The 14,242-nt window shown below is 33.7% G+C and overlaps 1 protein-coding gene across 7 annotated transcripts in view; it reads right to left on the reverse strand.

Annotated features, from left to right (window-relative positions):
* Positions 1-14,242, reverse strand: part of bmpr1bb (bone morphogenetic protein receptor, type IBb) — a 167,727-nt gene that overhangs the window by 1,135 nt on the left and 152,350 nt on the right. For 6 of the 7 annotated variants that reach the window (XM_061875704.1, XM_061875709.1, XM_061875707.1 and 3 more), the window contains 3 exons: positions 13,937-14,129; positions 13,578-13,875; positions 5,532-5,919 (listed from right to left, as the gene is read on the reverse strand). In XM_061875704.1, coding sequence (XP_061731688.1) covers positions 5,532-5,919; positions 13,578-13,875; positions 13,937-14,129 — 879 coding nt within the window. The remainder of the gene's footprint in view (positions 1-5,531; positions 5,920-13,577; positions 13,876-13,936; positions 14,130-14,242) is intronic. The other variant, XM_061875711.1, reaches the window with a different exon arrangement.

A 14,242-nucleotide genomic window follows, 5' to 3' on the forward strand; every position in this document is an offset into this window, starting at 1 on the left:
ATTAAAATCTGTTTAACCTTCCTCTTGTGTTAGCTTTCTGTTAACATCTCTTATGTTAACGGGTCGGTTTTGACCCATGTTTTAAATCAGCTGTAAAATACACTAAAAACAATTATCTATCATCCAATTTGTTTCTCATCTCTTGGTTACCTTGTTAGGCTTCCTTATCCTTGAAAATATTAGTTTTAATATTTTTGGTTTGGGCCATTGGGCCTTATTTTGTCAGTATACCCCTCGATTTCAATTTTTAAAAATGGTAAAACGAACCTCAAGAGAATCATATAAATAAAAAAAAGGTTGTTGTGTTACCTAACTATTACTAAGGGGTATTAGAACACATCTCTTAAATAAATGTGTTTTGTTTATTTTTTCATTTTAAGAATTTTAACTATAGTAACATCTATGGTGTTACGGGTCAATTTCGACCCATGTATATTTACCTCAAGAAAAAGGCTAAAAAGTATTTTTTTCAGCAACAGAAATCCAACATCAAACAAACAACTAATCAAGCGAATGAAACCAAGACAAATAGATTACTAGTTCCAAAACTAATAAAAAGACAAAATCAGAGTGGCAAAAAGTGACACTTTTAGTGTCCGTCTTTTGCTTGTTTTTGTACAGGATAACAAGGTAAAATGAGAATCCACTAAAGCTCACATGACTGGGAGAGGAGCTGGCTGTCAGTGTGTTCAGTTTTTGGCTCTTATCATTGCTTTATCATCTTATTTTTATAACCGGGTCGAAACCGACCCTAACAACACCAAGGGCATAACTTCTACCAGAGCATTTTATAATTTAGTGAAAAAAATTAAAATGTTTTATTTTGTTGACAAAGGGGTTCCTGACAAAGTCAAAAAGCTTTGATGCAAAAAAAATAAATGTGTTTTTATGCATTTAAAAACTAAAACGGGTCGGTGCCGACCCTAACACAAGACGAAGGTTAAGTAGTTATATTTATTTTTATTCTATTACATCATCTCATCTTTTTTGTAGTAGAATTTAAATGTAAAAAAGTATTTCATATATATTCCATTAGTATATGTAATTCAATTACATAATCTGTTTAAGTGGTTACATTTTTCATTCATTAAATTAGAACATCTTTTTGTAGTAGTATTTAAATGTAACAAATATTTCATGTTTATTTCTATGAAATTATAGTTTGTTTATTAGTCGCAAAATATTTAACTTACAACTACTACTAATTGACTTATAATGAAATTATATTTTCAAATGAAATTATAATATATTTGTATTCAATTCAATAAATACATGGAATGTTGTGTATTTTTTCCTTTAATATATTTAATTAAATTATAATCTGTTTAAGTATTTACATTTTTATTTTATACATTTTTTCCATCTTTTTAGTAGTAGTAGTACTTAAATGTAAAATATATTTCATGTATTTTCCAATAGTATATTTGATTAAATTATAATCTGTTTAAGTGGTTTACTTCTTATTTCATTACATTATAACAGATTTTTAGTAGTAGTATTTAAGTGTAACAAATATTTTGTGTATATTTCTATGAAATTATAGTCTGTTTATCAGTCGTAAAATATTTAACATTAAATTACAAGAGTCAATTAGTAGTAGTTGTATTTGCATATGTAATTATAATATTTCATGTATTTATTAAATTGAATCAAAACATGTCATGTATTTCATGAGTATATTTAAGTACCGGTAGTCGTATTTTTATTTCTTTAAATTATATCATCTTTTTAGTAGTAGTATTTAAATGTAAAAAAAAATGTAATTTATTTATCATTAGTATGTTTGAATAGTATTTAAATCCAACAAATATTTCATGTATATTTCTATGAAATTATAGTCTGTTTATTAGTCGCAAAATGTTTAACTTATAATTTCATTATAAGTCAATTAGAAGTAGTTGAATTTTAAAAATGATATAATATGTTTGTATTCAATTTAATAAATACATTTTTCTATTAGTATATTTAATTAAATTATAATCTGTTCAAGTATTTATACTATATGCAATTTTACATCTATTTAGCAGTAGTACTTAAATGTAAAATATATTTCATGTATTTTCCATTTGTATAATTAATTAATTATAATTAAGTGGTTATATTTATTTCATTACATTATAACATATTTTAGTAGTATTATTTTATGTATATTTCTATGAAATTATAGTCTGTTTATTATTCGTAAAATATTTCACTTTTAATTTCATTATATGAGTCAATTAGTAGTAGTTGTATTATAATATATTATAATTTTCCATGTATTTATTGAATTTAATTCAAATATTTCATATATTTTCCATTAGTATATTTAATTAGATTATAATCTGTTTAAGTAGTTATATTTTATATCATTGTATTTTTCCATCTTTTTAGTAGTATTTAACTGTAAAAAGTATTTCATGTGTTTACCATTACTATATTTAATTAAATTATAATCTGTTTAAATAGTTATATTTCATTACATCATTACATCTTTTTAGTAGTAGTGAATTATATTTATATAGGGCTTTTCTCTAGTAGTATTTAAATATCCAAAATGTTTATGTATATTACATTTGTTTATTTTTATGAGATTATAGTCTATGAGTCGTAAAATATTTAATATTTCATTATAAGAAACAATAAGTAGTAGTTGTATTTTCAAATGGAATTATAATATTCCACATATTTATTGAATTGAATCAAAACAAAGTCGTGTATTTACCATTAGTATATTTAATTCAATTATAATCTGTTTAAGTATTTATATCTTATATTTCATTACATTGTACCATCTTTTAAGTAGCAAAATGTAAATGTAACAAATATTTCATGTATTTTCCATTAGTATATAATTAAATTATAATCTGTTTAAATAGTTATATTTTTTTATTTCATTACATCAGTCAATGTTTTTAGTAGTAGTGAAGTGAATTATATTTATTTTAATATACAAAATGTTTATGTATATTACTTTTGTATATTTTTATGAAATTATAGTTTATTCATTAGTTGTAAAATATTTAACATTTCATGATAATAGTCAATTAGTAGTAGTTTTGTATTTTCAAATGTAAGTAGAATATTCCACATATTTATTGAATTGAATCGAAACAAGTCATGTATTTTCCATAAGTATATTTAATTCAATTATAATCTGTATATTTTTTTTATTTCATTACATTATACCATCTGTTTAGTAGCAGTATTTAAACGTAACAAATATTTCATGTATTTTCCTTTTAGTATATTTATGTTTATATATATATATATATAATATTATAAATATAAATATATAAATTAAATATATTATAAATATAAATATATAAACATAATATTTAAGTAGTTAATTTTTTTATTTCATTACATTATACCATATTTCTAGTAGCATTATTTAAATGTAACAAATAATTCATATATTTTCCATTAGTATATTTAATTCAATTATATTCTGTTTAAGTAGTTATATTTTTTTATTTCATTACATCATTCAATGTTTTTAGTAGTAGTGAAGTGAATAATATTTATTTTAATATACAAAATGTTTATGTATAATACATTTGTATATTTTTATGAAATTATAGTTTATTCATTAGTTGTAAAATATTTAACATTTCATGATAATAGTCAATTAGTAGTAGTTGTATTTTCAAATGTAAGTAGAATATTCCACATATTTATTGAATTGAATCAAAATAAGTGTATTTAATTCAATTATAGTCTGTATTTTTTTTTATTTCATTACATTATACCATGTTTTTGGTAGCAGTATTTAAATGGAACAAATATTTCATGTATTTTCCTTTTAGTATATTTATATATATAATATTATAAAGATAAATATATAAATTAAATATATTATAAATATAAATATATAAATAAAATATTTAAGTAGTTAATTTTTTTATTTCATTACATTATACCATATTTATAGTAGCATTATTTAAACGTAACAAATATTTCATGTATTTTCCTTTAAGTATATTTATGTTTATATATATAATATTATAAATATAAATATATAAAGTAAATATATTATAAATATAAATATATAAATATAATATTTAAGTAGTTACTTTTTTATTTGATTACATTATACCATATTTCTAGTAGCATTATTTAAATGTAAAAAATAATTCATGTATTTTCCATTAGTGTATTTAATTCAATTATATTCTGTTTAAGTAGTTATATTTTTTTGATTTCATCTTTTTTGTAGTCGAATTTAAATGTAAAACAATTATTCAAATATTTTCCATTAGTATATTTAATTAAATTAAAATCTGCTTGAGTATTTATTTATTTTTTACTTCATTACATCATTCCATTTTTTTTGTAGTCAAATTTAAATGTAAAAAAATATTTCATGTATTTTTCATTAGTATATTTAAATAAAATATTATCTGTTTAGTTATAGTTTTTATTTCATTACATTATCGTTTTAGTAGTAGTATTTAAATGTAACAAATATGTCATGTATTTTCCCATTAGTATATTTAATTAAATTATCTGTTTAAGTAGTTATATGTTTTATTTCATTACACCATTTTTTTAGTAGTAGCATTTAAATATAAAAAAAATATTTCAAGTGTATTACATTGGGTATATTTTTATAAGATTATAGTCTATTAGCTGTAAAATATTTAACATTTATTTGTCATGTATTTTTCATTAATGTATTTAGCTAGTCGTATTTTTATTTCATTACATTATACCATCCTTTTAGTAGAGTAGTAGTATTTAAATGTAAAAAAAATATATATTTATTTATCATAAGTAGGTGATAAATAATTTTTTTTTTTTTTATGATAAATAATGGCTGGGGAAAGGGAAAGGGAAGTCTGGGTTTCCCTGCTTAGGCTGTTGCCCCCGCGACCCGACCTCGGATAAGCGGAAGAAGATGGATGGATGGATCATAAGTAAGTTTGAATAGTATTTAAATGTAACGTATATTTCTATGAAATTCTAGTCTGTATATCAGTCTGAAAATATTTAACATTTCCTTACAAGAGTCAATTAGTAGTCGTTGAATTTCCAAATGTAATTATAATATTCCATGTATTTGTTGAATTGAATCAATATGTCAAGTATTCTTCATTTGTATAGTTTTATTAAATTATAAACCATTTTAGTATTTTATATAATCATTATCACATGTAGTATATTTAAACAGTATATTATTTTTATTTGTATAATTTATTTACAATGTATTCGAATGAATAATCAACATTTTTTATGTATTTTTCCTTAGAATGAAAAAAGACATTTATTGGAAGTAATGTTTTTATTTCAAAATATGGCATTTAATTTATGATTTTTATACTACATTAAATTGTATTATCCCATTCATTATTATATTAGTGTAATATTGCATGTATTGGTATAATTCCTTTGATTATCTTGAAATATTCCCAGTATTAATACTTACTTAGAAGGTCGTACTACTTCAAGTATTCATACTCGAGTATTATTTATGTTATTAAGTACCAGCTTTGACATTCAGCAGGAAGTTAGCAACATTTCAAATGTGGAAAAAGAGTGGCAGGAAATACCTCATCGCTGCCCCAGCGGTTGGCAAAAGCCGGTCTTTGTTTCTTGAAGCAGACCACCTTCCTCATGTCTTCGTAGGAGGGGTCAGTGGGCACCAGGTCGAAGTAAGGCAGCTGGTAGTCCTCCACCATGCCTGCCAGGACAAACAAGGTCACACAGGAAGTGGGACGTCTTCTTCTTCTTCTTCTTCTTCCTCCTCCCGACACTCCACTACCTCCACTGCTGCAGCGCCGCGTCATTTCCCACACGATGAGTCCGAAGCTGTACATGTCGGCCATGATGAAGGACTGGAAGTAGGTCCTGTTCAGGCTCTCGTCCAACACCTCAGGGGGCATGTAGCGCTTGGTGCCCACGCGCAGGTTGGGGGGGATGTCCACCTCGTTGGTGCCGCTGACGCGCACACACACGCGCACACACACACACACACACACACACACACACACACACACACACACACACACACACACACACACACACACACCCACACACGAGGGGCCGTTAGGGACATTATACAGAATTACCTCTCACATACACTACTGAAATGTTTTTCTCTCACGTACACTACCGAAATGCTCTCACATAAACCACTGAAATGTTTTTCTCTCACACACACTACTGAAACACTCTTATACACACTACTGAAATGCTCTCTCATACACTACTGAAACACTCTTATACACACTACTGAAATGCTCTCTCATACACTACTGAAACACTTTTATACACACTACTGAAATGCTCTCTCATACACTACTGAAACACTCTTATACACACTACTGAAATGCTCTCTCATACACTACTGAAATGCTCTCACATAAACCACTGAAAAGTTTTTCTCTCAAAACCACTAGTGAAACACTCTTATACACACTACTGAAATGCTCTCAAATAAACAACTGAAATGTTTTTCTTTCACACACACGACTGAAATGCTCTTATACACACTACTGAAATGCTCTCACATACACTACTGGAATTTTCTCTCACATACACTACCGAAATGCTCTCACATAAACCACTGAAATGTTTTTCTCTCACACACACTACTGAAACACTCTTATACACACTACTGAAATGCTCTCACATAAACAATTACAATGTTTTTCCCTCACACACACACGACTGAAACACTTTTATACACACTACTGAAATGCTCTCTCATACACTACTGAAACACTCTTATACACACTACTGAAATGCTCTCTCATACACTACTGAAATGCTCTCACATAAACCACTGAACAGTTTTTCTCTCACACACACTACTGAAACAATCTTATACACACTACTGAAATGCTCTCAAATAAACAACTGAAATGTTTTTCTCTCACACACTACTAAAACGCTCTTATACACACTACTGACATGCTCTCACATACACTACTGGAATTTTCTCTCACATACACTACTGAAATGCTATCACATAAACAGCTGAAATGTTTTTTCTCACACACACTACTAAATCACTCTTATACACACTACTGAAATGCTCTCTCATACACACTACTGAAATGCTCTCACATAAACAATTAAAATGTTTTTCCCTCACACACACACGACTGAAACACTTTTATACACACTACTGAAATGCTCTCTCATACACTACTGAAACACTCTTATACACACTACTGAAATGCTCTCTCATACACTACTGAAATGCTCTCACATAAACCACTGAAAAGTTTTTCTCTCACACACACTACTGAAACAATCTTATACACACTACTGAAATGCTCTCAAATAAACAACTGAAATGTTTTTCTCTCACACACACTACTGAAACGCTCTTATACACACTACTGAAATGCTCTCACATACACTACTGGAATTTTCTCACACACACACTACTGAAACACTTTTATACACACGACTGAAATGCTCTCTCATACACTACTGAAATGCTCTCACATAAACCACTGAAAAGTTTTTCTCTCACACACACTACTGAAACAATCTTATATACACTACTGAAATGCTCTCAAATAAACACCTGAAAGGTTTTTCTCTCACACACACTACTGAAACGCTCTTATACACACTACTGAAATGCTCTCACAAACACTACTGGAATTTTCTCTCACATACACTACTGAAATGCTATCACATAAACAGCTGAAATGTTTTTTCTCACACACATTACTAAATCACTCTTATACACACTACTGAAATGCTCTCTCATACACTACTGAAATGCTCTCACATACACTACTGAAATGTTTTGCTCTCACATACTCTAGTGAAATGCTCTCACATACTCTAGTGAAATGTTTTGCTCTCACATAATCTAGTGAAATCCTCTCACATAAACCACTGAAATTTTTCTCTCTCACAACTAAAACACTCTTATACGCACTACTGAAATGCTCTCACATAAACCACTGAAAAGTTTTTCTCTCACACACACTACTGAAACAATCTTATACACACTACTGAAATGCTCTCAAATAAACAACTGAAATGTTTTTCTTTCACACACACTACTGAAACACTCTTATACACACTACTGAAATGCTCTCACATACATTACTGGAATTTTCTCTCACATACACTACTGAAATGCTATCACATAAACAGCTGAAATGTTTTTTTCTCACACACACTACTAAATCACTCTTATACACACTACTGAAATGCTCTCTCATACACTACTGAAATGCTCTCACATACACTACTGAAATGTTTTGCTCTCACATACTCTAGTGAAATGCTCTCACATACACTACTGAAATGTTTTGCTCTCAAATACTCTAGTGAAATCCTCTCACATAAACCACTGAAATTTTTCTCTCTCACAACTAAAACACTCTTATACGCACTACTGAAATGCTCTCACACACACTACTGAAATGCTCTCACATACACTACTGAAATGCTATCACATAAATAACTATAATGTTTTTCAGTTAAGTTAGAACTAGCCAGCGCCAGGCTGGATGATCCCTGTACACATAGCAATTTTCGTAGAATAATACACAACTCACAAAATGTTTTTTCTACTGTGTCTATGACTTCGTCAGAGTTAGACATGCGTTCTACTGAGGTGGCAAATTATGATGCGTTCAGTTTATCGCAGCGCCAAGTAGACAATCTGAAAATTCCCGTCATATCAATTCCTAGATATGGTCGTAATTATTTTAAGTACACTGCGCATAATAAACGCAACATTATTAATATTGCTACTACGGATAATTTTATCAACAACTCCTTAAAACAGCCCACTACCTAAAATATGGGCTTTCTAAACATCAGATCTTTGTCTCCCAAAACGTTATTAGTCAATGAGGTCATTAGAGACAACAACCTTAACGTCATCGGTCTTAGCGAAACCTGGCTTAAACCAGACGACTTTTTTGCGATAAATGAGGCATCCCCTCCTAACTATACGAATGCGCATATTGCCCGTCACCTCAAAAGGGGAGGGGGTGTCGCACTAATATACAACGAAAACTTTAACTTTAGTCCTAACTTAAATAATAAATATAAATCGTTTGAGGTGCTTTCTATGAAGTCTGCCACACCTCTGCCTCTGTGCCTGGCCGTTATCTACCGCCCCCCAGGGCCCTATTCAGACTTTATTAGTGAATTCTCAGAGTTTGTTGCTGATCTAGTGACGCACGCCGATAATATAATTATAATGGGGGACTTTAATATCCATATGAATACCCCATTGGACCCACCGTGCGTGGCGCTCCAGACTATAATTGATAGCTGTGGTCTTACACAAATAATAAATGAACCGACGCATCGCAGCGGTAATACGATAGACCTAGTGCTTGTCAGAGGTATCACCGTCTCCAAAGTTATGATACTCCCGTATACTAAAGTAATGTCCGATCATTACCTTATAAAATTCGAAGTTCAGACTCATGTTCGGCAAGCTAATAATAATAATAACTGCTATAGCAGCCGCAACATTAATGCTGCCACAACGACGACTCTTGCGGACCTACTGCCCTCGGTAATGGCACCGTTCCCAAAGTATGTGGGCTCTATTGATAACCTCACTAACAACTTTAACAACGCCCTGCGCGAAACCATTGATAGTATAGCACCGCTGAAGTTAAAAAAGGCTCCAAAAAGGCGTACGCCATGGTTTACTGAAGAAACTAGAGCTCAGAAATTATTATGTAGAAAGCTGGAACGCAAATGGCGCACGACTAAACTTGAGGTGCACCATCAAGCATGGAGTGATAGTTTAATAACTTATAAACGCATGCTTACCTTAGCTAAAACTAATTATTACTCAAATCTCATCCGCATTAATAAAAACGATCCAAAATTTTTGTTTAGTACAGTAGCATCGCTAACCCAACAAGGGACTCCTTCCAGTAGCTCCACCCATTCGGCAGATGACTTTATGAAGTTCTTTAATAAGAAAATTGAACTTATTAGAAAGGAGATTAAAGACAATGCGTCCCAGCTACAACGGGGTTATAGTAACACAGATACGATTGTATATACGGCGGATACTGCAAATATCCAAAATAGTTTCTCTCGTTTTGATGAAATAACATTAGAAGGATTGTTACAACGTGTAAATGGAATAAAACAAACAACATGTTTACTTGACCCACTTCCTGGGAAACTTATCAAGGAGCTTTTTGTATTATTAGGTCCATCAGCGCTAAATATTATAAACTTATCACTTTCCTCGGGCACTGTTCCCGTTGCATTCAAAAAAGCGGTTATTCATCCTCTCCTTAAAAGACCTAACCTCGATCCAGACCTCATGGTAAACTACCGACCGGTGTCTCACCTTCCCTTTATTTCGAAAATCCTCGAAAAAATTGTTGCAGAGCAGCTAAATGACCACTTAGCGTTTAACAATCTATGTGAAACCTTTCAATCCGGTTTCAAGGCAAATCACTCGACTGAGACAGCCCTCGCAAAACTGACTAATGATCTATTGCTAACGATGGACTCTGATGCGTCATCTATGTTGCTGCTCCTCGATCTTAGCGCTGCTTTCGATACCGTCGATCATAATATTTTATTAGAGCGTATCAAAATACGAATTGGTATTTCAGACTCAGCCCTGTCATGGTTTAACTCTTATCTTACTGATAGGATGCAGTGCGTCTCCTATAACAGTGTGACCTCGGACTATGTTAAGGTAACGTGTGGAGTTCCCCAGGGTTCGGTCCTTGGCCCTGTACTCTTCAGCATCTACATGCTGCCGCTAGGTGACGTCATACGCAAATACGGTATTAGCTTTCACTGTTATGCTGATGACACCCAACTTTACATGCCCCTAAAGCTGACCAACACGCCGGACTGTAGTCAGTTGGAAGCGTGTCTTAATGAAATTAAACAATGGATGTCCGCTAACTTTTTGCAACTTAATGCCAAAAAAACGGAAATGCTGATTATCGGTCCTGCTAGACACCGACCTCTATTTAATAATACAACTTTAACATTTGACAACCAAATAATAAAACAAGGTGACTCTGTAAAAAATCTGGGTATTATCTTCGACCCAACTCTCTCCTTTGAGTCACACATTAAAAGCGTTACTAAAACGGCCTTCTTTCATCTCCGTAATATCGCTAAAATTCGCTCCATTTTGTCCACTAAAGACGCCGAGATCATTATCCATGCGTTTGTTACGTCTCGTCTCGATTACTGTAACGTATTATTTTCGGGTCTCCCAATGTCTAGCATTAAAAGATTACAGTTGGTACAAAATGCGGCTGCTAGACTTTTGACAAGAACAAGAAAGTTTGATCACATTACACCTGTACTGGCTCACCTGCACTGGCTTCCTGTGCACTTAAGATGTGACTTTAAGGTTTTACTACTTACGTATAAAATACTACACGGTCTAGCTCCAGCCTATCTTGCCGATTGTATTGTACCGTATGTCCCGGCAAGAAATCTGCGTTCAAAAGACTCCGGCTTATTAGTGATTCCTAGAGCTCAAAAAAAGTCTGCGGGCTATAGAGCGTTTTCCGTTCGGGCTCCAGTACTCTGGAATGCCCTCCCGGTAACAGTTCGAGATGCTACCTCAGTAGAAGCATTTAAGTCTCATCTTAAAACTCATCTGTATACTCTAGCCTTTAAATAGACCTTTTTAGACCAGTTGATCTGCCGCTTCTTTTCTTTCTCCTATGTCCCCCCCTCCCTTGTGGAGGGGGTCCGGTCCGATGACCATGGATGAAGTACTGACTGTCCAGAGTCGAGACCCAGGATGGACCGCTCGTCGGGACCCAGGATGGACCGCTCGCCTGTATCGGTTGGGGACATCTCTACGCTGCTGATCCGCTTGAGATGGTTTCCTGTGGACGGGACTCTCACTGCTGTCTTGGAGCCACTATGGATTGAACTTTCACAGTATCATGTTAGACCCGCTCGACATCCATTGCTTTCGGTCCCCTAGAGGGGGGGGGGTTGCCCACATCTGAGGTCCTCTCCAAGGTTTCTCATAGTCAGCATTGTCGCTGGCGTCCCACTGAATGTGAATTCTCCCTGCCCACTGGGTGTGAGTTTTCCTTGCCCTTTTGTGGGTTCTTCCGAGGATGTTGTAGTCGTAATGATTTGTGCAGTCCTTTGAGACATTTGTGATTTGGGGCTATATAAATAAACATTGATTGATTGATTGATTGATTCTCTCACCCACTACAGAAACACTCTTATACACACTACAGACATGCTCTCTCATACACTACTGAAATGCTCTCACATACACTACTGAAATGCTCTCACAAACAACTGAAATGTTTTTTCTCTCACAAACTACCGAAACACTCTTATACACACTACTGAAATGCTCTCAAATTAACAACTGAAATGTTTTTCTCTCACACACACTACTGAAACACTCTTATACACACTACTGAAATTCTCTCACATACACTACTGAAATTTTCTCTCACATACACTACTGAAATTTTCTCTCACATACATGCTCTCACATAAACAGCTGAAATGTTTTTTTCTCTCACACACACACTACTAAAAAACTCTTATACACGCTACTGATATGCTCTCAAATAAACAACTGATATGTTTTTCTCTCACACACTACTGAAACACTCTTATACACACTACTGAAATGCTTTCACACAAACAACTGAAAAGTTTTTCTCTCCCACACACTACTGGTACACTCTTATACACTACTGGAATGCTCTCACATACACTACTGAAATGCTCTCACATAAACAACTGAAATGTTTTTCTCTCACACACACCAACTGAAACACTCCTATACACACTACCGAAATGCTCTTTCATACACTACTGAAATGCTCCCACATAAACAACTGAAATGCTTTTCTCTTATACACACTACTGAAATGCTCTCACATACACCTGTGAGGCGATCCTTCATCAGCTTGTGTCCCGGTAGTGCCTTCTCCAATCCACTTTATTTGTACAGCACATTTAAACAACATAAATGTTTCCAAAGTGCTGCACAACAATATTTAAAAAAAATATTCAAATATTACCCTTAGCTCCACCAGTGAATGAATAAAAACAAAAGAAAAAAATAAAAATAAAACCAATACAAAATGATTAAATACGATTTTAAAGGGTAAAACCTATTAAAACAATAAATAGAAATCTATTTTTTTTTAAACACACAGGACCACACAACTCATGTAGTGTTAAAAGCTAAAGAATAAAGTGGGTTTTAAGACGAGACTTAAAACACTTCACTGCGGGAGCAGTTGGAAAATGGAGGGGCAGATTGTTCCAAAGACCCCTGTCTCCCCTGGTTTTAAGTCTGGTCTTGGGCACCAAGAGCTGGAGCTGGCTCTCGGACCTCAGAGCGCGCGCAGGAGTGTAAATTTGGATGAGGTCCGAGATATACTGAGGTGCCAGTCCATGTAAAGCTTTAAAAACAAACAGCAATGTTTTCAAATCAATTCTAAAATGAACAAAGTGGCCGCGTTGCAACTCGACGATTTGTAGCGAGACTTTGGACATTTACAGAATGTCCAAGACCTGGTACGAGGCATGTTTGGCACCATGTAAAACCCGATGGAGCTTACACTGTACTCGCAAAAAACACCTTCCACGCTTTGTCAAAACCTGGAAGTCGTCACCTGTTAAATTTGACGGCCAGTCCGAGGTCGGCGATGCAACAGGTCCCGTTCTTCTTGACCAGAACGTTCTTGCTCTTGAGGTCTCGATGGGCGATGGCGGGCTTCCCCTGCGTGCCGTGGATCTCGGTGTGCAGGTGACACAGGCCCGAGACGGAGGAGTAGGCCAGCTTGAGCACGGCGTTGACGTCCAGCGTGTTGGACTTGAGGTAGTCGTACAGCGAGCCGTTCTCGTGGTAATCAGTGATCAAGTACAGCTGAGTCCAAGACCCCGTGCCTTTGATGTCGGCCGCTATGAAGCCTGCGAGCAGCGTAGGGCGTGAAAAACTGAAGTCAAAGAGGTCGGACTCGCGGTCATTTACCCAGGATGTTGTCGTGTCGCATGAGGAAGGTCTGGTAGATCTCCGTCTCCCTGAACCAACTGTCCTCCTCCGTGGTGAAGAAGACTTTGACCGCCACCCGCTCGCCTCGCCACTTCCCCATCCACACCTCGCCGTAACGACCCTTCCCGATCTGCTTCACCATCTGGATCTGCTTGGCGATGGTGCGCTGGACCTGGCGGCGGCAGAATGACACCCTTCATGTTTTTATTTTATTTTGTTGGACTTGGACTTCCTTTTTATTGTCATCCAAATTTGATCTTTACAGTAGAGATTAGAACGACATTT

The sequence above is a fragment of the Nerophis ophidion genome, linkage group LG17, assembly GCF_033978795.1.
Source record: "Nerophis ophidion isolate RoL-2023_Sa linkage group LG17, RoL_Noph_v1.0, whole genome shotgun sequence".
NCBI lineage: Eukaryota > Metazoa > Chordata > Actinopteri > Syngnathiformes > Syngnathidae > Nerophis > Nerophis ophidion.